The sequence below is a fragment of the Scleropages formosus genome, chromosome 9 (assembly GCF_900964775.1).
Source record: "Scleropages formosus chromosome 9, fSclFor1.1, whole genome shotgun sequence".
NCBI lineage: Eukaryota > Metazoa > Chordata > Actinopteri > Osteoglossiformes > Osteoglossidae > Scleropages > Scleropages formosus.
The window spans coordinates 9,786,517-9,811,530 of NC_041814.1; the positions used below are offsets into that span (position 1 = coordinate 9,786,517).

A 25,014-nucleotide genomic window follows, 5' to 3' on the forward strand; every position below is an offset into this window, starting at 1 on the left:
CATTTTTGTCTTCTATTTGTTCAAATGGTGCATGTCAACTATTTATATCATTTACGCATAGTTCTGAACTCTAGCTTTAACTGCTACACTGCAACCTTCACATCTAATAGCGGTAATGCAGTCCTCTCACACAAGGGGAAAAGAGGCCTAGGAAGATTTAAGAAACCTGGTCTGTTGAAGGCACAGGCCAGAGAGAACGAACGGCCAGCCACCATGACGCTCTGGACATTGCTCGCTCCAAGCAGCCAAGACATATGAGGCTATTTTATAGGCAGTACAAAAACAGCAAGTTAGCAGCAATCACCATTTATTTAGCGTACACGCTCGTCCTTAAAGCAGCATGTTAACAACAAATACCGGAATGTAGATTTGTTTTCGCGGTCATATTCTTGCGGATGCTGGGTGATTTTTCCAGTCTGTTTTACTTTAAATCCAGAGTGTTACAGAGCAGCTGACTTTGAGATACCACGCTTGCAATGCAGCGGCGAAAGCTGGAGTCCATATCTGTTGAGCACAGGCGACTGAGATTCAGCTTGGAATGACAAAGAAATGCTCTACAGCATCACTGCTTCATTGTCTGCTCCAGTAAACTTTGTCCCTTCATTCCTTTGTCTAATGCTTAATCTTCCTCCCATTTGCTGTGTCTCTCCACATATGGGAACTTGTCAGTTATTCCCCCTTGCTCTTCACCATCCCATCTCCATTGTAGCAAAGTGCTAAAATCACACAAAGCTGCAGGAGGGGGCACACACACACAGCAATGTAACGTTATCTATTTCATACTGTTCGTTCAAAAGTTAAATCTTGTCGTTATGCGCCCTCGGCACATTCGGAATACATTTCACGGCTCCCTTTTAATTGTTCAGCCAGGGCGACGAAGAAAAATACCTGCCAGAACCAATATGAAATGCTGGCAAATAGTGACTGAAAATCAAAGAATGCAACAACTGCTCTTAGCATTCTGGCATTTTCTCTGCCTTGAAATATTCACAACTGCTTGCTTGGAGAAAACCGTAAATATCAAATCCACAAGGGCAAAGCCATACTGGCAGCTGAGTGTGTTTCAACAGGAGAATGCAGAGCACCGATGACAGAGGACAAATAAACCTGCACGCTGAAAACGGTTACCGGGTTTGCCATATCACTTCTGCCACCTCTGCATTGCCACCTGACGCTAATTAAAATGCAAAGCTCAATGAGTCAAATCAACTGCCATAACACTGTCACGGATTCAAGCGCCATTTAGTTGGTACTTCTCTCATCCTGACGTGTTTTGCAGAAGCCGGCACCAGTTCAGTTTAGGAAGATTCCTGGATAAAACTTCCCTAGTCTGGGTATTCCTACAAGACAGTGCAAGCCAGTGTTCAAAAACCCTGTCTTGTCCCTGTGTAGGAGTACACTGATTTCATGTACCTCTTCCTCTCCTCTCTCTCTGCCATGTTTAAAGTCAGAGTTACGTGGCTCTAATTGCCTGGCACCAAGTCTGCTTGCGCTGCACGGAACAGCCCTAACCCATAAGCTCCTTCCCCGCCCTCTTTTCTTCCCTGCTTCCAGCACGTCGTTCTGCGGTCTCCCTCTTCTGGCCATGCCCTCCCACTGCCCTACGCTTGAGCACCTCCGAGACCAAAGTACGGCAAAAGGACTATAAGTGGTGCCGTTTTCAGGATACTCCGAAGCACCGTCTCGTGACCTTGCCCTGCTGGAAGCGAGCCCTGGGTGCCGGTGACAGCGCTGCCTCAGCCCACTGGCCCAGGGGGAGGACAGCACTCCCGACACAGAGCGGTGCCAGTGTGTGATGACTGCAAGGATCGGGGGCGGTGGCCTCGTGAGGAGCACATGCAGCCGCACACCATAAACATCCCATCTCCGCCTCTCGCGGTTCCCCCAGCCTCCCAGCGCCGATGCAGAAAGCCTGGCAGGCACCTCTCCAGCTGTAGTGCAGGGAGTAAGGAGGGAGAAAATCCTGTTTCGGCACTCCTCGCAGAGGGTACGTGTTGCTGTCGCTGCCAGGCCTCGCTTTGTATTCAGATGGCATTTTTGTGTGGAAGGGCAACTTGCATACAAAGAGATAAATGTTTGCTTCCAAATAAGCTTAGCCATTCTTAGTTTTCTGGATAAAAAGGGAATCCCTTTAGAGATTAACACACTGTATTAATGCTGATAGCACTTCTACAAACATCTTAAAAATATCCACAGCCCTAGACAATTCACTCCCATAAATAAAAACTGATGTTTAAGGACAGGATTAGCCATTACAGGATTTGAGCAACCTATCATACCTGCTCTCACCGGCAGCAGATTTGGAAAATCATTTATGCACCCTGATGTTTTTCAGCCCTGCCACTCTGCACCTGTTCCTGATCCGCGCGAGTTAAACTTGTGTCCCTGACTGGCACAGCCTCCCACCGGCTCGGGGACAGCCGGGGGAGGCTGTGACTCAGTCAACATTGAACGCACATCTCAGCAAAAAAAGAGAAGGCAAGATAAAACACAAAACCACGTTTCCATGTAATGGAAAGGCTCCTCCTAACACCCTAACTGCAGAAAGACCGAGATATGCTGAGGTGTTAGTTAAATAAAACGAACAGTACTCATACATAAATACGCACATGTACGCACACGTACACATCCGTAATTCAAATTACTGCTGTTCGGCATCACACACAGAAGCATTCGTTACTACTGTGCACTTAACTAGGTGTGTCCGAGCCATTGAAAATATTAAATAAAATTACAGGTTTAATTCTTGGAGCGCGTAAGATGCGACGAAAGCAAAGCAGGCATAATATCACGGAAACATGAGAAATAAAATCTACCGCTCCTTGGCAGCTGCAGACGTGATATGGATACTTAACAAAGACAAGTGCAATCCTAATGGGAAGCAATGAGCCTGAAACGCGGTCTTCTTGTCTGCTAAAAAAAGAGGTGCTCATCCCCGACTTCTGTCCTTAGTGCTACTGGCCTCCATGCCCACCCTCTCCTCACACTCCACAAAAGAACATATTCCCCCATCCCACCAATCTGTAGAAAATGACAACCCCCAATGGAAACAGCAAACAGAAAGCACAGTATGAGTGAGATGGAGAGTTGCTGCCGCTGCAGGCTGTTGGCTGTTAGGGCATAATAGACGGCTGCAGCCTCCTTACCATCTTAAACCCATTCCACTCCATTGGTGAGCCCGGCAGCCGTTTTTCTCCCAACCAGGCAAATTTCCCCTGTCGGTGTTGACTCGCTCTCCCTCCCCCTCTCTCTCACCCCCTCTCTCTCTCTCTCTCTCTCTCTCTCTCTCTCTCTCTCTCTCTCTCAGTGACTGGGAGGCTGGAGACAGCTCACGATGGCAGGCATTCCTCCTTGCAGAGAGGCAGGCTGAGAATGCACAAGCTCCAGCGCGAGCACTGCGCTGCAGCCCACCCCCCCTCCCCCTGTCTTCTCGTCGTGTGTGAGGTCAGAGCGGCCCCCTCTGAGGGAGAGAGGCGCTGGAGCGCTCTCACTGGCTCCCGAAGCCATCCATCCTTCTCCTCTGGAAAATTAACACCTTCATTGTGGAAGCACTGCGAGCACTGGCAGGGAGAGGGCTTTCCATGCTAGCAGTAAGTCACACTGCGCCCAGGACACAGTTTGCGTTAACAGCTCCGTGGTTCAGTGCCACTGGTCACGTACAGCCTTCTGGATCAAAACTGCTTTGCCTTTAGTTGTGCTGCCAATGTTTGCTTATTAAATACCAGCACTATGATGGAACATGTCAACCTGTACCTGAACTCTGTGGTTCTTCATTGTCACTGTATCCCTCTCCATATGTACAACTTTAGTTCTCATATAATATCACTTGACTGCAATGGACTGTCCAGAGTTTACCCCTGTCTCACACCGTGTGTTTCCGAGACAGGCTCCGGACTACTGCGACCCTGCTTTAGACAAGCGGCAATTCATGGGTGGGTGAATAAATATGACTTGATTTACTCACTTGCAAGAACAAACTAAACTGTGCAACCTTAGAAAACACAAAGCGATACACACAGGGACAAACTTTAAAGAATTCATGAATTTTACTTTGTATTATACGGGTTGAAATACAATAGCCTAGGTCTGACTGTGATTTTCACATTACCCATTTAAAAAAAAAAATTACCCATTAAAACGACCAGCATCTACAAATCACACGAACAACGACCACCAGGATGAAAATCACGTGTCTTGCTAAAGAATCGTGCTTCCGACAAGAGAACACACACACACACACACACACACACACACACACACACACACACACACACACACACACACACACACACACACTAGCGAGCGGCGAATTATCCGGAGAGTAGAAAGCCGCGTGTCCGGCTCGTGCTGCTGCTCCACGCGCCAGGCGCGCCGCGGGTAAATTGAACCACACTTAGATAATGTCACTGAATGGAGACTGTGATATATATACTTTTTCGGACAGTCAGTGCAACGGTCACTGACACATTTTCGTAGGTTTCCTAACGGCCAGTTTTCATAGTTCAGAGAGAGAGAGGAGGACTCGGGAGAACAGGATACACAGGCGACTAGTGATATAATTGAAGGACAGGATATCGTTCGACACGTAACGAAGCCAGCTTTCATATATATATATAATATATTATTATAGGTAACCTGTCAATGACATAGATGAATGAAAGACAGTCAGTAAAGCAGTTTTTTTTACTACTACTACGACATGATACTTCTCTGACGCAAAAAAAAAAGTACTGATAACTGAAAATACGAAACGAAAGCGGTTCTGCCAGAAAAAGGAGTTTTAAATACTACTCACCATGACCATTCTTGTTGTGCTGAGATTAAGTATATAGAATGATAATAATTAAAAGCGTGTGGAAAGTGCTCGCGAGCCTTCGAGACGTCGCGGGACGAAGAATAAAGGAGAGAGGTACGGGAAGCGCGCGCGCGCGTCCCGGGGACAGCGTGACAGAGTGGACTGAAGAGCCGCGTGCCGCGTAAATTTCGTCTTCCCCCTATTCGGGAGTTTCGCTCGTGAGGAAGTGGACAAAATAAAAGAAAAGAAAACAAAAGGAGAACCTTCGTTGAACGGCAAGTGTTGGCGCTCCCTTTTTTCTACACCTTATTTATGGGGCCATCTGTCACCCGAGTGTAGAATCTCATTGGCTACAGCGAGCGAGACGGGGAAGGGGAGGCGCGCTTCTGTGCGCGCGCCTGTGTGTGTGTGTTACGGGGAGAGAGCGAGACAGAGGAGAAGAAGAAGCTAGGCGGCTGATGGGCTCCAGGGACAATTGAAAGAAACCTCAGGTGCTCGACATACCGGCCGCTAACGGTACACTGTTGATTTACCCCGAAGACGCTGTGCTCCCCCTCTAATGGCGGTGTTCTCACGACGTGCCGTGTCCGCGCCTCGAGCGCATGCCTGCAGCGTTACGGCGGATGATGAGGCAAACTTGAATTTTTACTACTGGGCACAAAGACGTAACGGCTCACTTTGTTCATTTAGGCCGTACAATAAAAACACCGAATAAAGGTTTATATGACGTAAACGTGATAACATTTTGTTTAACTGAACGACCGTTAATACTTTTCACCGACCGAAGAAGAAAAAAAAATCAGAGACAATGAATGAAGACAGCGTGATAATTCAAGATATCTGCGTGAATAAAAACCAGTCCTTTTAATAACAAGTTGCGCGTTGAACTGCATAACAGCTCGTTGTTCTTCAGGATAACCATATGTTGCCCTTGACAATGCTCGTGAAGTTGACGTTTCATGTCGAAACGCCCCGCGCCCCATCGCCGCTTCATTAGCGAGGTGGCTGGGTTTGGGGGGGGGGGACTCCACCACCCGCACGTGGCGGCGAGGGCTCGATGGGGCTCGTGGGGAGGGGCGGAGCCAATGCTTTCACTGGGGATTCGCTAGCGGTCCCTTCAACGGTCATGAGCGCATCTGTCTGCTGATTCATGTGCGCGTCTTCTGCTTTCCCCCCTTTCGGGATTTTACATCATAATGCAGGGTTTCACAGTTTTATAATTTCCTAAAGCGGGTACTGTAGTGTAGGGCTTAGCGCTGCTGCCTTTGGACCCAAATGTCATGGGTTTGATTCCCATCTCCAGCTGTAGTACCCTTGAGCAAGGTACTTACCTTAACTGCTCCAGTAAAAAAGTTTCCCAGCTGTGTTATTGGGTAAATAGTTCTAAGTAGCTAAACATTGTAAGTTGCTTTGGAGAAAAGCCTCAGCTAAGTGAATACATATCTGCAGAAAAATGTGCTCCAAATAGTGAGAGTGATAAACTGTTAATGATTGCCTCCTTGTACAAAAATAAGGAGAGGGATACCATTTGATTGTACTAATATATGTAAACCACAGGTTCTAGTGTGCTCATCTCTATTCTGATGTCTAATTCATTTGTAAACATTAACTATCAGTTACATCCTGCTGATGTTTCTAGGGATTTAAGAGTTTGGCATGAGAAAGTAACAGTTCTCATCACAAATAACACTGAAACATTAGCCACGTTTGCGATTGTCCAGAACTCAAGGAAAAAACTATCATGTCCTGTACAGCAAATATTGATCTAATGGTGTTGTACTGTACATAACTTAGGACTGCTCTGTGAGTATTAATATTCACTGTATGTCTTCCCAGAGTGTAGCCAGCATGGTTCATAGCACCTGATGTCCATTGGCTTTCATGTATCAATTATTATCTGCGTATTTTTACACAGACACCGAACGGAAAACTAAACTTCCAGTTGCCATACAGTATTTTTCAATTATGGGGAGACACTTTTGGCTTGCAGAAACTTGAGTTAGTCCATTAACCTACTTTTGAGTTCAGCGAACTCCAGTTTAACAAGTGCTTGTGGTGAATATTATAGCCCTCTTCACAGCCTCCAACCTCTCAAGCGCTGTTGACCCAAACCTTAATGAGCCCAAATATTCTCAGCAATGCTTTGTTCTGAAGCATGCTTTTAATGATGACATCTTCTACTTTTTAAAATTCAGACTTGTGTCAGCAGAAGAGCTGCATTGCTTTTCCAGTGGGCACCACTAACAACACCAAATATTGTTGGCACAAAAAATACTATCAATAGTCCTGTTCTGGTTTGAAACCCTCTCCTTTACACACTTCTGTAGCTCCTCCATCTTACTGAGCACTAAAGCTTTTCAAAACAATGTGCACCAAATATTAATGAGCTGAAAGACTGTCAGACTAGCTACTCTCAATTAAAAATAAACAAAGCACCGGTATTTTCAAACTTGGCAATACATTTGCTGGGTGACTTTTAATTAAGAAGTGAATACAATATTCACTATCCTTTCCATTCTCTGCCACCACTGGAGACAAAGTACAGTGATTTTCATTGTCATGCAGGGTTAATAATCAGGAACCCATTTCTTGAACTGGTTCCACCTGGTAATAGTGAAGCAGAGAAATTTTATACAGTGTTGAAAGCTACACTGTATACTATAAATGCAGCCCTGTTTTTCTTCCCTAGGCAGTGAACCCATGAAAACCCGAATGTAAACATAAATTGATGATACTTGTGCGAGTATAACAGAATAACTGAAGTCTTGCTTCTTTTTGACTTCAGGTACGGTTTAGTTACAGTTCAGTTTCTGTCAATTAATTTTTAAAAATATGTTATAAAAAATAGGCAGCAATGTTAATGTGTCAAAATAATTCTGAAATATTTGCAGGCTTCTATCTATCTGTCAGTGTACATGCAGTGTAATCCACTGAATATTGCTTTAAATTTGAGGTAAAATTAGGGAATACAAAAATAAACAGATTTTTTTGTAAAGCAGTCGTGCAGAATAAAATTAATACACGCAGGTTATAAGAACTCCTAAACATGTCAGCCAGCGAAGACAGCTGTCTCAAACTAAAGCTTAGCTCAAGTTATGTCACAATTTGGCCGTAACCAGGGAGCACATTTCCATCCATCCATCCATCCTGAGCGGCAGCCTAACCCAGCAACACAGGGTGCAAGGCCGAAGGCGGAGGGGACACACCCAGGACGGAATGCCAGTCCATCGCAAGGTGCCCCAAGCAGGGCTCAAACCCCAGACCCGCCACAAAGTGGCCACCAGCTGAACCCCCCGTTCCACCATGTCCCCCATGGGAACACATTTTGGTTTTTTAATCGACATCAGCAGGGTTAGTCACTAATGCTGAAGGCTACTTTCCTAATTAGTAAGTACAGTATTAGTGATTTATTAATTCTGGCTTCATTGAAAGAGTACAGAATCTTACACATGTGTGAACGACACCTTGTCAACTGAACAAGACCTTTTCTAGTATAATATACCTTCACTTGATAAATATTCTAGCAAGTTTTTGACCACTTCAGGAAAAAGCAGTTGATGTCTGATACACTTGAGGGATTTCTCATGTTTATTTGGTTTTGAATTTGCCTCACATTGGGGTACTTAGAGTATTCTTGTGTGTTTTTCAATATACTTGAAGTGTATGCGGCAGGCTATTAATAATGAAGTATTTTAAGTACTGCTTGGTTCACATTAATTCACTTAAAGTGAAATGCGTGAACAGCTTATCTGTAAACATGACTGTTTCTCATGGATAATGTAAGCTTATGCTCATTCAATTAAGAATGTTTTTGCTCCATGAAAGAGGCTGTGTCATTGTGCAAATAGATGAAACACTTAATTATTTCATTTGTGGAAAAATTCTACAAATGATATAACACAGAGTCCTAACGACCAGAGAACAAGATTACTATTTCCAAACTCATTTTAATTTACAGGAGCCAGGATTTGTCCACAGTGCCAAAGACATGTCAATCAGGTAGAAATCAAACAAGTCTTTTTTTTATATCTCTGTGTAACTTTGTGGTGGGGGTTGGCCAGTGCTTGCTGTGCAGTGGGTCTGGGGTTCAAGCCTTGCTTGGGGTGCCCTGTGATGGACTGGTGTCCTGTCCTGGGTGTGTCCCTTCCCCTCTCAGCCTTGTGCGCCTTCCATCGCCGGGTAGGCTCCGGCTTGCCGCGACCCCCCTCAGGACAAGTGATTGTTGACATTGGTTGGTTGTAATTTTGTACTTTTCTCTCTCCTGTCACAGGTTATCAAGACCCACATGGTCGCCACCAGAGGTTTCACTCCTCCAAAATATGCCTCTGCTCTCAGTCATCTAGCTTGGCACTAAAAATGCTCTCCCAAAATTCACACTCCATCTCAGGAATAGATGACTTTAGTTCTCCGTAAGAAAATTACTTTACAAGGCTATGCGTACAAATATAAATAAGTAGATAGATAAAGTGGGCCCTTTATTCTCTCTTCTGTCATGTGCCCTACAGTCACTTACTATGTATCACTTGCGTGTGGTGGCTTAAAGTACACAACAATGGACAAAAAATGTATGAAACACTGTTTCCATGTGTTAAGATCAGAATGATGCTTTACTTTCATTAATGCTCCACTGTACTTATATCTAACTCTGCAGAGTGGATAAGGCAAAACTACCAGGGCCCCATTAATCAAACAATAAATATGCTTGCTGGTCAAGGTTATAGCCCGCAGCATTGGCATAGAGTCATTTTACAGTGTAATTTGTGAGGATCAAGATTAATTTGTTAATGGCATATTTTTCTCCGTTATTAGTATTGATTGATTAAAAAAATAACCCTGTGTGAACCCTGTAAAAGTCAGAAGTAGAAAAGGTAAATGGTGGTGTCTGCTTGTCCTTCATCAGTGTAAATGATGAAATGTTAATTGACATAGTGAATGACACATGGAAATAAATACAGTGAACACTGAGAAATTATTTGATTTTAGGTTATTGAGAAATTTAGCACTTTCATGTGAATAATTGTGCTGAATAGTTTTTAAGAGGTCTACACCACAAAACTAAACTGAACTGCTGATAGTGTAATGTTTAGAGCTACTGATATGCACTCAAAAGACTTCAGTTCAATTCCGACCTCTTACTGTAGCGCTCTTAAGCAGTGTACTTACTGCTCTAGTAAACATTAGCCTTCTCCATGAATGGGCAAATCATAAGTTTCTTTGTAGAAAAGCATCAGCTAAATAAATAGATGCAAATGCAAGACTGCAGAGTGTCAAGTTCTCAGAATTACACTTTATTTTTTTACATTATTTCTTGCATTCAGTCCTTACGTATTTCTATACTGAAGTTGGGTCTTGATATACGGGAATTAAACATTAAGGAATTTGCTTTTTTGTTGTGGCTCACAGGATCTCGTACCGAAATGCAGCGCATGGTGAATAGACCTAATGGGTGAGTCTCCTCTTCTGCTCCAAAACCCACTTCTATGGAACACCTGATAGCAGTCTTGTTATATTTGCTTTACATTACTGCATTTAACTGATGCTTTTCTCCAAAGAAACTTACAGTGTGAAGATACTTTGAATTAGTTTCCCATTTATACAGCTGGGTAATTTTTTTTTACTGGAGTAATTTTAGGCTAGGTACCTCATACAGCTAGAGGTGAGACGCAAACCTACAACTTCTGGGTTTACAGGCAGTAGCACTAACCACTATGCTACCAACATATGACTGCACTGTTTACATTTTATTCATTTTAATCTACATACAGGTACATTTGCCATATACACCGCTTCAGCAGAGAAAACAACAGTGACAAGTTTTTGACCTTATGGGACAACAGCTGAGTATCCAAATATTGCTATTTGTAACAACAGTTTGCAACAAACCCTAACTAATGTTGACACTCCATACAAACACGTGAAATTTACTAAGATTATCAGTAATTCTAAGACTCATTAAAAATGCCAATTTTGTGATTTAGCAAGTTATGCAAATTAAGTGGCTAATGTGAGAATTAAAAAGTTTTTATCACTGAGATTCAGCACTGATTTTATATTGAATTTAAAGCTCTGTTTACGCCAGTTTTGCTATGCTGTGTACAAGTTTTCCAAAAAATCGCTTTTGGCTCAACAAAATTGGACTTTTATTATATTGCAACAGAAGTTCTTGATCATTTTAATACAATTACTGTTGAGTAATGGTTCCTTTGTACACACATTATAGGTGTATTCTGCTTTCACTCTGCTGGAGAGATTACATGTTTCTGGATGGATGTGGGTGTTGTCAGTGCATTCAGGACATTGTACACAAGCAGTTGACACTGCAGCTGGGTGTGTGCAAGATGCCATTCATGTTTGTGGCATGGATGAAAAGACCTCTAACACACACACACACACACACACACACACACACACACACACACACAGAGAGAGACTGAAACCGCTTGTCCCAAGTGGGGTTGCAGCAAACTGGAGCCTAACCTGGCAACACAGGGCATAAGGCTGGAGGGGGAGGGGACACACTCAGCACAGGACACCAGTCTGTCACAAGGCACCACAAGCAGGACTTGAACCCCAGCTCCACCAGAGAGCAGGACCTAGTCAAACCCACTGCACCACCACACCCCCTATGAAAAGACCTGTGTACTACATAACGTTTCTCAATAAACCTGTCTGCTGTGGTTTGGTTGCTTGTGTTGGGGCTATATAAAACAATTATTCTCTTTATTAAAAGCATAAATTAAACAGATCAACATAAATCTTGTTAAAAATTGGGTTTTGTTTGCTTTATTTAATTTAATTGGCTGGGGTTGTACACAACGGCCTCCTAGTGTTCACTTTAACATGGTTCAGTTTGTGTGAGCTATATATAAAAAAAGAGAGATGGAAAATTAAAATTTTTATGAGATTACAACTGATTTTGCATTTTTTTCCAGACCATATGTCAGGAGTGTTTGCTGTCCAGCTCCCTCATTAGATCCTTCTGTGAGACATAGTTCACTTTTTCTAACAGTCATAATATTACTTTTTTGACAAAAGAAACATTTAGTAGCAAAAAAATTGTTAAATTCATTCACTGGAAGTTTGTCAGACTGAACAGCTTCCAACACACTAATTCATTTTTGATAATAACTGATAAACTAATATTACTTGATAACTTGTAAATATCCGAAACTAAAAATATGTAAAATGTGTCTGTTCTACTGAGGTGCCTTATGGTATCGAGTGATAAGTTAATGGAACATGAAGATCAAATGAGTGTACCAGTCACATAGCATGTACACATGTGGTGAGCCTGGAAATGAATGTTATCTTTCTAATTTATAGAAGCTAAAAAAGATGTTCTTTAACCTGTAAATATCAAAGCGGTTTTTTTTTTTTTTTAACCAATTGCTTGTGTATTGTGATGGGCAGAGCACACTTGACACAGATTGGACACACACTTTATCCCCAGTTACAGTATCATATCCATTAAAAAAAGCATTTTTAAGAGCGCAATACAGCTAATTGTCTGGAAATCTGTGCTGCACTGTCACCAATGTATTCTGTTCGACTTGAAACCCCCTCCTCCTACTCCCTCCTTATCTTGCAACAGCTCAGATTTAACAATAAACAATTTACCATATAAACCCCATGGCTGCAATCCCCCTTCAGCACACACCCAGTATGCTTTCAGTTTTTCTGACATTCTCAGATAACTTTAGCCTAGTGTAGCACTCTTTGTGCATGCACATCACTTGAAATTGGACGTAGCTGAATATAATTGATTATGAACGCATTAAGACTTCTCTGAGTGAGAACTCTGCACAGAATGAAGATCTGTGTATTTCCTTGTGCTCCTTTTCTCATTCTCACTCTCTTCTCTCTGTGTGTGTAGCGTGTTGAGGCATGCAGGAAACCTAGTGATAATTGTTTTAAGTACAAGTGAGTACAGCATTAACACTCAATGCAATGCATTTGCACTTTGCCTATCTATCACTCTGAATTTTTCACAGATTTATTTAAAGAGAGACAAGTGCAGATTCAGAGCAAGGAATAATCTAAATGGTGTGAAAACCATTTTTCCTACACTAAATTAGTAACTTCTTTAGTATTGAAAAGCTAACTTCAGTGCAAAAAAAAAAAAAGTTCTAAATCTACCGGGCATTAGCACTGAGTCTGACTATTTCGTTTTTGTAGTAGTTGATAAAAAAAGATCTCCTAGGGACAACATCAACATGTACATAATGTTTGACTCAGAGGCATTGACAGAAATGATCCCGGTTGGTGTTTTTGTTCCGTTTCCTACTTGGCACTTTACTTCAGATAATGGTCAGTAAACGGAAAAGTGTGTTTTTTAATCTATCTGTGGACAGAGTGAAGCATGGAGGCAAAACGTAACGGTAATTGTATGACTCTACGTTCATGATACTGTCTTTTAATTTGAGTAATGTGTGAGTGAAGTTGTCTGAATCTTAGTATCTGGACTACCCCTAGATATACTTCACATTTTAATCAGAAAATATTTTACCAGACTTCCTCAATCATCATATTCATTGTTCTAAAGATATAATCCGAAATCTTTTGCTTAACCTGGTGCTGCAGTGCAGGGATTGATGACCAGGATATCAGCATATGTCTGCTCTCTGCAAATATGTAGACTCAGATTGATTAAATCTGGCAACACTTACTGGATGCTGCTTGATTAGTAGCACAGTATCTTGAGATGGCCTACGATTCTAACTCCTGGAGCTCATGTTCTTATCATGAGCATTTAAAGGTGACATCATAAAAAGACCAAGCTACGCTTGTCATGTTTGTAGCTTGGTCATCTACCAGAAATCCATTTGTAAGGGGTCCCGCAAGATTGAAGCCCACCCTGGTGGCGCATTATTTTGATTGGGAGTATGTGTTCCATTGTGAGTCACCGGTGCCATCATGGCAATGCTGTGGTATGCTGAGGGGACGCCTGGTCTGTGTTTGATCCTAGCCAGAACCCTTCCACGCTCTGAGGCCCACCACAGAGACCCATCTGCTGTGGCCTTTAATCGTGGTATACTGTGGCTCCTTTCAGAGCAGAGAGTTCACACTCCCAACATGGACTGGATGGTAACAGGAGGGAGGTTTTAATCAGGGATTGGCACACAGGTTCTGAGGCTCCAGGCCTGGTCACATGGGTAGGGACAGGAAGGGGAAGAGTCAGGCATATTGGGCAGATACTCCTTCCCAGGGGGGAAAGAGCCAAAAACTGAAACCCCAGTCCTCTAAATGCACTTCAGTCAAGACCTTTATGAGTCAGCCATTTTATTTTAATTTAGACCTACGTACGTGATTTATTTACCGATCATGATGCGGGCTTTGGTGCCGTGTCATTTCTCTACAGCTGAGGCCGTTCATCCCTGGTGGAGCCTCTCCATTGTTTTTCCTTTAACATGGCTGCTCTTCTTTCCATTTCTGCCCTCATCAGCTTTTTAAAACCAGCTGATGTTACTTTGCCCCTGAGGGCCATGACCACTCGGTCCCAGTCTAGGGATATCGACCTCGGCCCCACCTTGGTCTCCTCTTCAGGTTTTGCAGAAAGATGGAAACGGAGGGACAGAGCTAGGTAGTGAGAGAGAGAGAAAGGAATGAGAGGGGGAAAGCGAAACTGAATAATTACTCTGAATGCCGCAAGGAATAATTACCATACATAAATACGTTTTGCCCCTACTTTAAATTGGGTTATTTCAGAAACTTGCCACTGATGTCCCAGGCAGGCTGGATAGCACACCATTTAAACCTGAATTTTGCTGTTACAATGGATGAATTATTAATCATCCAGTGTACTGTTGGAGATGGTATTTTCCCAGGGCAGTGAAGAGAAGTGTTGCGTCTCCCGACAGTATCCTCTGTAACTCTTTGGACTACCCTAGCCACGCACGTTTGTGAAGCACACATTTATTTATGGCTATTTTCTGTTTTCTTGAAACCCGAAAAAGGCGAAGAAAGGTCTCGATTCCCCTCACCAAATGAAATGCTGAGCAAGCCAGGCCTGACATTGACTGGCTGTGGCACTCCTCCAAAAGTAAGTAAACACATCTGTTCATTTGTCTGTTGCTTCAATATTTCAACCTCATTAAATATATCTGTTCCGAAACCTATGTTGATTGCTGTGTTATATTATTCCTGCCAGTGTACTTTTACTTGATAAATGGGATTACCAAGAAAAAATGCTGGGAGCATGAAAATGAAGGTGTCTGCATATTCTGATGCTGGGGGAGTTAGATAGGAAACCGGCAAGGCGCACAAGGTTTTAAAATAATGCCCTTGATTGCGTTCCACACGTAAAAAAAGGACACAGCCCCCTCCAGTTTCACCACACACGCGCTGGGAGGTTATTACGGTACAGTGGAAGCTAAGAAAGAGATTACACAGGAGCGAGCCTGTTCGATGAAGCTAGGATTGGCAAATGCCTCCATTGTTAGTGCTGCATCCGTGTAGCGGGAGAGAAAGCCGGCGGAGTGATGAATAAGAGTAGCGTAAGCTGCGTCTGCATCTCAGCACCCTTCTGCAGTTCCACTCTAATGAACAAAATCATTAATTACTGTGCTTACACAGACAAGAGTAAACCTTGCTGTTAGGCATCCAGAAAATCAACAAAACTCGCCCCCCCCCAACACTTTCCTTTTTCAATTACTCAGTAAACAGCCATGAAACAATTCTAAATTAATATAAAGCAATAATCAAATTGAGGACACAATAGTTTTTTCCCTCTAATTAAAAGCAAAAAGAAAGACATTCTCTTCTTCGATATAAAAATAGAAATGCTGCAGTGGACTGGGGGTGTTTGTGTCTTTTAATTACTAGCATTGCAGCTACAACAGCAAAAAGAACAATACGAGCCTCAGCACATGAAGGAATCAGGCATGCTACGTGTGCACAATGCATTTGCATGCAAAAAATTTTAATCAGACCATAAAATGTTCATCTTAAATCAAGGATTTTTATTCCGCAGAGCTGAAAAATGATTACACCATATCATTATACAGATGTCCAGTTTGGTTCAAAAGCTCTCAGATAATATCGCAGGCCCCAGGTGATGGGTAGCCCTACATTGTTTAAATTTTTCTACATAAACATTATTGGCTTCCCCTGAGCAGCAAGAATACTTGACATTCCACGTTACTTTCAGGCCAGGTTCACAAATGTACCCTTTATTGATGACTGGTCCCTAGCTAGCGCCAGTCAACAAGATTCTCACCTCAAGCAACCGTCCTTATACTTTCTGTAAGACACAGCTGTGCCGGGCTAAAATTTGCACCACCGCGGAGCTCTCCGTTGCGCCACTTCTCGGATGCCTGCGGCCAGATGTGATCACTTCTGCATGCGCATTAAAATATTTATAAAAGGAAAGAAATAAAATAGAGAGGGCTTTGGATGGCCTCCAGTAACGGGTACACGGAGCTGACTCTTGCAGGGACCCCTGCAGTGAAAACGGGGGAGAGGAAACACCAGGAGTGCCTTGTCACAGGGGTGTCGAAGGAAGCCCAGACATGGTTCGCTGGAGTAAGCGCAGGCAGAGCAATCTCCAGGAGGATGGCCCGTCACAAGGGTGCGTAGAGCAGACCCCTGCAGGGTCCCTTCGCAATAAGCATGCGTAGAGCAAACCCAAAGAGGGTCCCCGGTAACGGGGGTACGTAGAGGGGGCCACCTGGCCTCCCTGGGCACGCAACACATTGGCCAGCCCATCTTTCCTTGGCTTGGGTTGCCTCTCTGCCTGGCTGCAGACACCTGCTCCTCTCAGTGGTGAAGGCCCCCAGCGGGATTTTGGCTCAGCTGTTCACAGGGCCCCCTGCAGCACCAGACCTTTTCACTGCACGCCTGCCAGCCCTCTGCCCAGCCAGCCACACGCTGCAGACACCCGTCGGTGCACTGCTACAACAAAGCTAATCAGGCATACTGGAGAGCTAACAGGATCCTGCTTCCTATCCATTTTGGTCACAGGGGAAAAAAGGGTGTGATGTGCTTTTGTGTGTAATTTGACATCAGATGGTTGATGCCGCATTACGTTTGCTTGTGTACACCACATAAGATTCGCTGTTGTGGTAAATTAGACAAAGAGCCACTGCCTAGTTATCTCGCTGTTATTGTCTTCTTTGGGCACCGATACTCGTAAAAAGAAAAAAAAAAAAGAAAAAAAACATTAGATACGTTCATTTAAAAGCAAAGAGTAACGGATGCATGCGGAACTATATTACTGAACCGCTTTTCGGGACAGTTCGGGTGTCGGTTTTCAGGGTTTTTAGTTCTGGGGAAATGTTCGATTTAGAGTGACATGTCCTTGGCTGAGTGTATCGATACATCTCTTTTGTTGCAGACTCCAGTATTAATGCCTTGTCTAAAAAAACACATATTGATGCTGAATGCAGTGCCCTGTTGTTCGCCGTAATTGAAAACGGAAGAGATAAATTACCAGCGGACTAACGGTATTGTCTCAGGCGATGCCGTTGACTTCAGCACTGTTCAGTCCATTGGAGAGACAAATATTTCTTTACACAATATTGACAGTGCTTATTTTACTTTACGGGCAACCTGACAGTTACCGGTTTCCCGGAAGCTCGCTCGTGTTCCGAACCCTGCTCATCCAAACCGAGCCTGCACAACCAGGTTAATAACCGACAAGCAATGAGAGTTTCAGCTCGACTGCTTAACTTATCTAGACTTTTCCTGAGAGTAACACAACCTAAGAAAGCATTTAGATAATAGATACGAGGATGTAACAAGTGTTACCGGCAGAGTCGCGTAAAATGCAAATGTGCTCAGGGATTTAAAATCGCCGCGCTCCGAAGGAGTGAATTTGGAATCCAACCAGGCCTCCGCACTGTATGTCCAAGGTGCGACGTTTACGGCGGAACGCAGAGGAACGCTGCTTGTCCTGGCAGAAAACGTTAAAGGGGAGCTGTCTTCTCCTCATTTTCTGTGTATGCGGACACACCTTTCACTGCGGTGGGAGACGTGCTGTGCTTCCGCAGCTGTGTGACCGCTGATTGACCTGCAGGATAAATAGCACTTTCATGTGCCGTTCCCCCCAAAATTGAAGATGGCTCTGCCAAAGAGCATTATCCCAGCCACAGATGATTGAGCGAGGTCTCAGAAAGTCTGCTGGAGGAAGAGGAAGCTTTATTTCCAGACTGGCAAGAAGCAGCGCGCCGCCTGCTTTTCGTGAACCTCATCGAGATCGGTTCTTTTGTAGCACCTCTCTCGCTTCTTCACGAAAACCAGTAGTACCTCGCTTGAAAGCGACGTGTTCCAGTTATCGTCATCTCCTTAGTCCTGCTTTACAACATGACAGAGCCGCATTTGTTAGGACGTGCAAAGGTGTGTACGCGTTTCCGACTTTGCGCTGATTGTGTCGCGCGCTCGGAAACGTTATCGTAAGTTTCCCCCTCCGTTAAAGTCACGCGGCGTCAGAGAAACTAATCGCGTACGGCTACGAAGTTAACGTTCTCTCGCCACGGTGATGGGAAGGCTGCACCTGTTTGCGGAGCTGTGAGGCCGAGGGCGTAGCGCCCGAACGAACTCATTTCCTTGAGTACATTAGCCAGAGAAACACCGCGATCAAGGACGGAGGAAAGGCAGGAAGCAGCAGATGGAGCGAACTAATCATTTTTACATAGACAGAGATGACCCTTGCAATCTGAGGAATGCCAACAGGCATTTGCCAATTGCTTTACTATTCCCTTTTCTCTATTTGGGCTTTTGTTTATTGTCGTAACGCTTTAATTGAGTATAAGGGAGTGTTTAACCCCCTTGTGCTGACTCTGGAGAAATTTGCGAATCAAATAAACCATAATGAAAAAGTATAACAATCCTGGTACCAAAATAAGGGAAAACTATATTCCACTCTTCCCATTTTTAAATTCATCAGTCATATAAACTAACGAATTTACATATGAAACTGTGATACTGTAAAATGTATATAGTATAGTATATAGTAGAGTATATAATGCATCTTTCCTGGAGCTGATCGCATCTCCGTAAATTTTGTTCTCACAGCTGTGCAATTTCGTAAGAAAGAATCCACACAGAGAGTAACAAATTGCAAAGCAAGAAGCTGCACTAGCATTTATTTGGGATAATGTCAATAATATACACTCGACATACATTGTGTACAGCGTGATAAATCAGAATGGAATCGCACCGTTAAAGCAGCCTTCTCCGAGGCCTCTGTTTTTAGCGCTCCACAAATCATTCCTGTTTGAAATAGATGGTAATTTGTTCTGCATGCTCCTCTGCAGGTCATCCTCTCCACCTGTTCCACTGCTGCTGCCATGAAGTGAACATGGTGACCACTATCTTCACTGCGTCTGGGGGGGATGGGGTCGATGGGCCCTGATACATTATAGTTCATTATAGTGCATTTCCACTGATGCTTGGACACGATCCCAAATGCAATGTCCAGCTGCTTCAGCGCAGAAACTCACAAAAGCACTGGGATGTTTACATTGCACAAGGCTGTCTGAAATATCACAAATAATAACACAAGCATATTTCTCTGCTTTTGCAAATCAATTTGAAAACCTTTAGTTTTTAGAGCGGACTCTTTTAGGTACAACCAGAGCATCTAGAAATGTGTTCTTCGTCACGGAACGGCATAATTCTGTTGATCAGGCCATCATATATTTTACAGAAATTCGTCCACAAACAGCTTTCAATTAGCGATGGCTTTTGAAAGTGTATTTTTACTTTCTAGCTCTCCAATGAAAAAGACCCAAATACATAATTCAGTGCTGAAAAAGTGACATTTGACAGGGCTATTCCAACACCGATAGAGTTTGTACTCTACTACGTACCACTCGGAAGTCATTAACTCTCCCAGAGTTGATTTAATGTTGCCAAATTTACCCTTTTCGGCAGTAAATAATGTACGAAATTCCACCGGACTTTTAAAATTAATATTCATATGTGGTGAACATTTTGTTGCTGTGACAGCTGTTTTTCAGGTCACTGCTTTCAAATGCACTTTAGAGAGAAAAAAGGATGAAGGAATGAGGACCAGCAGCTCTAACTCTTAGCAAAGCCATCTCATTGACAAACACCATAATACATACAAACAGGCTTCTGCCTTACTCCTCTTTGGTTATGTTTTGCTTCTTAGCTTATGTCCTGCAAGTAAGTTAAAAATGCCTTATATTTTAGTTTCTTTACAATACAGGTGATTCCGAAAGGCACGTTTTGCAGAATGACTTTCATAGCTTGGTTTTTGTAAGGTGAATTGAAGCCTGACCTTGTGCGTTGGCTCCACAAGTCACCTTGTTTATTTTGTCACCCTGATACAAAGTGATATACAGGTGAAGGACAGATGCAATTAGTGTTCACGAGTGACAATTTCTATAAAAATTAAGAAACCAGATCGAATCTTCTTACCAGTTCTCATAAATTCCAGCACATTGTGCTTAGAATTTTGCGAATTTACCACAGTAAATGTACACACCCAGAGGAATCCCCATGTGACATTATTTAGCATCACGCATAAGGGAGGGGCATCTCCCGCTTAACAAAAATAAAAGTGGGAAAATGGCTCCATTCGGTGAAGAAATATCAAACTGCGTTATGGAAACACCCACAAGGCGAGTTTCTTAGTTGTTTATGTGCAGAAATGCAACGTAAAAAATTTGAAATATGATTTTCAAGCACCTGCGAAAATACGCACACAAAACCTCAATGAAGACAATTTCGGTATTGATACACATCATTTTAGTAATAGTAAATGCTGCGCAGTCCCCCAAAACACATTTATTTCAAGGTTTCGTAATATTTACCCAAAAATGTGTTGTAAATCCAAAGAGTCACTGGGAAATTCCGTTCGAGTGATGTCACTGCGTTCTCGGATCCGGAAAAATCTGTTCGCAAAATTTTTTTCAAATGAATTCTGTGCGAGTGCACAACCTATGGGCCCCATAGTCAAAAGCAAAGGATAAGCAGCCATACCTCTAGGGACAGAAGAGCTAACAGCTACCTTTCTGTACCTAACTCGCAGGTGTTCGGTTGCCGCCCCGTTTGCCCTTTAAGCAGATGCCGTGAGCGGCAGCCTTCGGTGCGGACAGCAATAAGATCATGTTTAAAAAATTCAAGAAGGCTCCAAACTGTGGATCAGGGCTGTCTGAATGGGCATCGAATGGGAGCCCATCGCAGATTAGACACCCACTGTTTCATGTTGATTTATGTACCAAGCAAGGGATTTTCCTTTCATGGTTTTTAGCAAGGGCTTCCCTTTGCCTATTTTCCCTTTTCAACTACAGGCTACCCTTTCAGTTTCATATAGAATCATATGCCTCGAAAATAAACATGAAAAAGGGAAATGAATCATGTCGCCGCCCTCCCCCCCACACCCGAACCCATGTAAATACTGCTCTCTTCCAACTGTGTATTGTTGATGAATATGCTTTTTCAAACCATAGGTCATTCAACCTGAGGCATTTTGTAGCCGTGACATTGTAAAATCTTAGGCATTCGGGCTTTACCCCATCACTCAGTGTCACGTAGGGTGATACCCATGGAAGCTATTTAAATGAGACTCAACTTCGTAGAAAATGAAAACACGCAAACTGCTTGACGCATGAAACACTTGCACGACGTGGGTAGAGCGTCCCCTTTATAGGGTATAAGGAGTCTAAAATGGTATATGAAAAATGTTGCAATGCACCCAAGGTCATACCACACCTACGCATCCACAAATACAACCAGTGACAGTTACTACACTTACAGACACACATGCACACTGTGTATGCACAGAGACTGCAAGCTACACCACGCAGAAACCACATCATTTCCTGCATCTTTCCTGTGTCTATCAGCTAGGAACATATATTCTATAGGAGCAATTAGCATGCGCTTACAGCCTCACAAACTGTCAATGTTTAAAATATCTTTTTAGCAATTCTCATAACTTGAGCAACTGTATTTTTCCCTTATTTTTTTATTTCTTATATTATATTACTATTTTGACCCAAAGTGCCCCTGTGGCCCCTGGCCAATAGTCTGATCGGAAGTCCCTTGAAAGAGAGAGAAATCACATCTTGTGAACACAATCTTCACTGGGATACTGAGGTCACTTTGTCACTATGTACCTTATGTCAAGGTGCTGCGTTCGGGCTGCATGTTCCGCACATACAGATGTATGTGCACGCGCACTCAAACACGTACACAAACAAACAGCTTAAAGAGCATGAAAGGCACAGGAAGGAAATCACAGCCTAATCAATAAATAAAGGGAACAAGGGAAGAGGAAGAGATGAGCGAAATGGACAAAATCATGCTGACCGTTACAGTCACAAAGATGTGTGCGCACACACAGGCACACGCGCACGCACACACGCGCACACACACGCACACACACACACACACACACACACACACCCTTGCAATTATAGCCCCAGATGGGGGACTTAGCATTTAGGGACACCTTGCTGTGAGGAAATCATAAAAAGACTGTCATGGTACCAAAGATACAAAGAATCAAAGACAAACAAACAAACAGCCAACCAGTTGCCTATGCTTTCAGCAAGGATGAATGGAAAGCAAAGTTGTTCTTTGTCCTATGAACAATTCAGCACAGTTAAAATATTTAGCCATTTTCATTTATCCATCTGTATTTATTAATCAGTCCTACGGTCAGGCACACTAAAACACAAACACATATGCAGGACGCTACAATAGGCAGCACGTACACCGAAAGTAATTAACTGGGGGGGAAAAAAAAAAATCCAATTTCTTTACCTCATTGCTCAACAAAGCAGCGTTGAGGGTCCTGCTGATTTCGAACATCTTGTAGTCAGAGCTTTTCTTCTTCCCTTTCTTTTTTTTCTCAGGGTTCCCCCTCTATGTATCTTTCCCTCTTTCTAAAGGAAATGGGAGTCAGTCCCAGGGAAAAAAAAAAAATAAAAAAAAATAAAAAAATAAACGAATGAAAAAAAAATTAAAAATCCTCAATTATTCTTGCTTTTGTTTTAGATTTCTGTCTCCCTCGTCCCCCCTTTTTGGTACACCTCTGTTAGATGTGGCACTGGTGCCCAGGGTCTCGGCACACGACTGAAGAGTCAATATTTTTTTTATCTCCCCAGAGTCAGCACATTAAAACAAGCAGTTGGGCTGGCGGGCTCGTTCCCTTATCTGTCCCCCGCACACTCGCTCACACAATGCGCTGCGATCCTCACACTGCTCTCTGGCAGATTAGCTTGTCCCAAAACATAGCTCTTAGTTTAAACTGCCTCTCTCTCCCTCTCTCTGCTTCTCCCTCTCTCTCTAGCTCTCGCTCTCCCCCATCTTTTTCCATCTCTCATTCCTTCCCTCGCTCATTCGCGATCTACCCATAGCTGCTTCAGTTCACTGTGCTACCACAAGGTGGGTAGACCGTGCAAGCAACAACGGCACGTCCACATCTGCTCAAATCGTTCCTTCCCTTGCCCGTCCTAAACCCAGTCCTGCATCCCTCTAAAGCGCAACATGCTTGAAGATGTTTCACTTCTCTTCCTCTGCAGCCCAGCTCAAGGTGCTCTGATGAACGATCATGAAAATGCCTGATTTATTTAGAGCCCAAGAAGCGCTGTCAATATGTCACTGCTGACCAGCTGCTCATGTTTACTTTGCCCTGCCCATTTATTATTACTATGGCCATCCTTTACAGAATACAGATGCAAGTTTTTGAATATACGGAAGGAAATTTTAACATTTTCTTTCAGAGGCCATCTAGCAAAGGTCTCCATACATACGCTTTTCAACGTGTTTCAGAAGAAAAATAAAGATTCAGAAGCACGGTTGCAATAAAATCCATGTAATTTAAGTTGCATTTTGCTTAACCAAAACTGGACGAACAGCTCCAAATACTTACCAAAACCTGTTGTTGTGTTGGCGCAAATGAATGACCTTGAATGAAATAGTAATGAACAAATTAAGATTTGCATCTATACATAATCCATACCTTACTAAAACAAATCCGTACCACCTTCGTTTATGTTGTAAATTGTGTCTTTTACACTTGTAGTCAAATGCAAATACTGTGCAGCGAAGACATGTTTATCATGTCATTTCACATCAGTCCTATGTCTCAGCTTATTCCATTAGAGTCGACACCTTACGAAAAAGAAAAGTTTGAATCTCCGCTCCTGCTGAAACACCCCTGAGCGATGTTCTTACCCTGAATTCGAACAGAAATTCTGCCCCAAATGAAGCAAAACATCAATTTTTACTTAAATCTTCTGTAACTTACAGAAAGGTCTGACAAAATACTCTACTATGTAATTGTCACATAAATTCTACTTTATCAGAAAGAAACTCTTTAATCTTCCTTTTTTAGCTTACTTTCTTCAATTTCCTTATTTCAAAATCATGCTTGCATATTTAAAGATGTGTGAAGTAACTTTTGGCTTTAAGTGTGTAGGCAAACCCGCTGTGGACGAATCCTTCGTGATGCAACCACAACGTTCCGAGGAGAACATCACTCCTTTGGCCTTTCTCCACGCGGCGGGGTATATATAACAACATGGAGCAAAGCTGACAGCAAGTTCACATGTGCGTATAAATAGCTAAGTGCAATGAATAAAATGTTAGAAATTGAATAATTAGATGTAAATATGTATTTATGAAGACTGAATCCCCACAGGCTGATCCCTTCTATCTTGACGGATGGATTCTGCTGGCTCTACATCTTCTCCATCCATTCTCACTTGATTCTTGCCCAGTGTTTCATGACAAGTAAGGCTGTAATGTGGATGGCACACAGTGATTATTTTCACAATTTATTCTGGCCTTATACACAAGTGTGAAACCCGCGTGGACTGTTAAAATGTTTGCTTTGCGAGTTTACTGTTGCTGTTTACAATGGATTGGAAGCGATGAGCCTGCAAAAATGGGCACAAGCTGTGTTGTCTATGCCTCCGTCCACCAAAGTGCATGAAACATTTATTCATAATGTATATTTATTATTTATTCAGTCAGATGCATAATTGGTTATGCATCCTTACATGAGTCTTTTAGACAGGATGCTCTATAGGAATTACCTATTAAACATTCTTTCACAGTTTCACCTGAAAGTGAAGAAACATTATAGGTGAATGGCTTGTATAATTCACAGTGTAACTCACTCTTGTCACATTAAACTTTCAGTTTCCGAAAACATTGCACTTCTTTACCTGATTTAAGCTCGCCGCTCTCCTTCTTGCCGTTACTTTACTCGCTGTTACTTTGTTTGTGCTGTTTTTGCGTTT

At 42.9% G+C, this 25,014-nt stretch overlaps 1 protein-coding gene across 7 annotated transcripts in view; it reads right to left on the reverse strand.

Moving 5' to 3' along the window:
* elavl4 (ELAV like neuron-specific RNA binding protein 4) overlaps window positions 1-22,671 on the reverse strand; it is a 73,811-nt gene extending 51,140 nt beyond the window's left edge. For 4 of the 7 annotated variants that reach the window (XM_029254892.1, XM_029254888.1, XM_029254891.1 and 1 more), the window contains exon 1: window positions 22,529-22,671. In XM_029254892.1, the coding sequence (XP_029110725.1) occupies window positions 22,529-22,576 (48 nt within the window). In that variant the 5' untranslated portion in view covers window positions 22,577-22,671. Of the gene's footprint in view, window positions 1-3,146; window positions 3,383-4,795; window positions 5,118-22,528 lie in introns of those variants that run through there. The other 3 variants (XM_029254893.1, XM_029254889.1, XM_029254890.1) reach the window with 2 other exon arrangements.
* Between the last annotated feature and the right edge of the window lie 2,343 nt (window positions 22,672-25,014).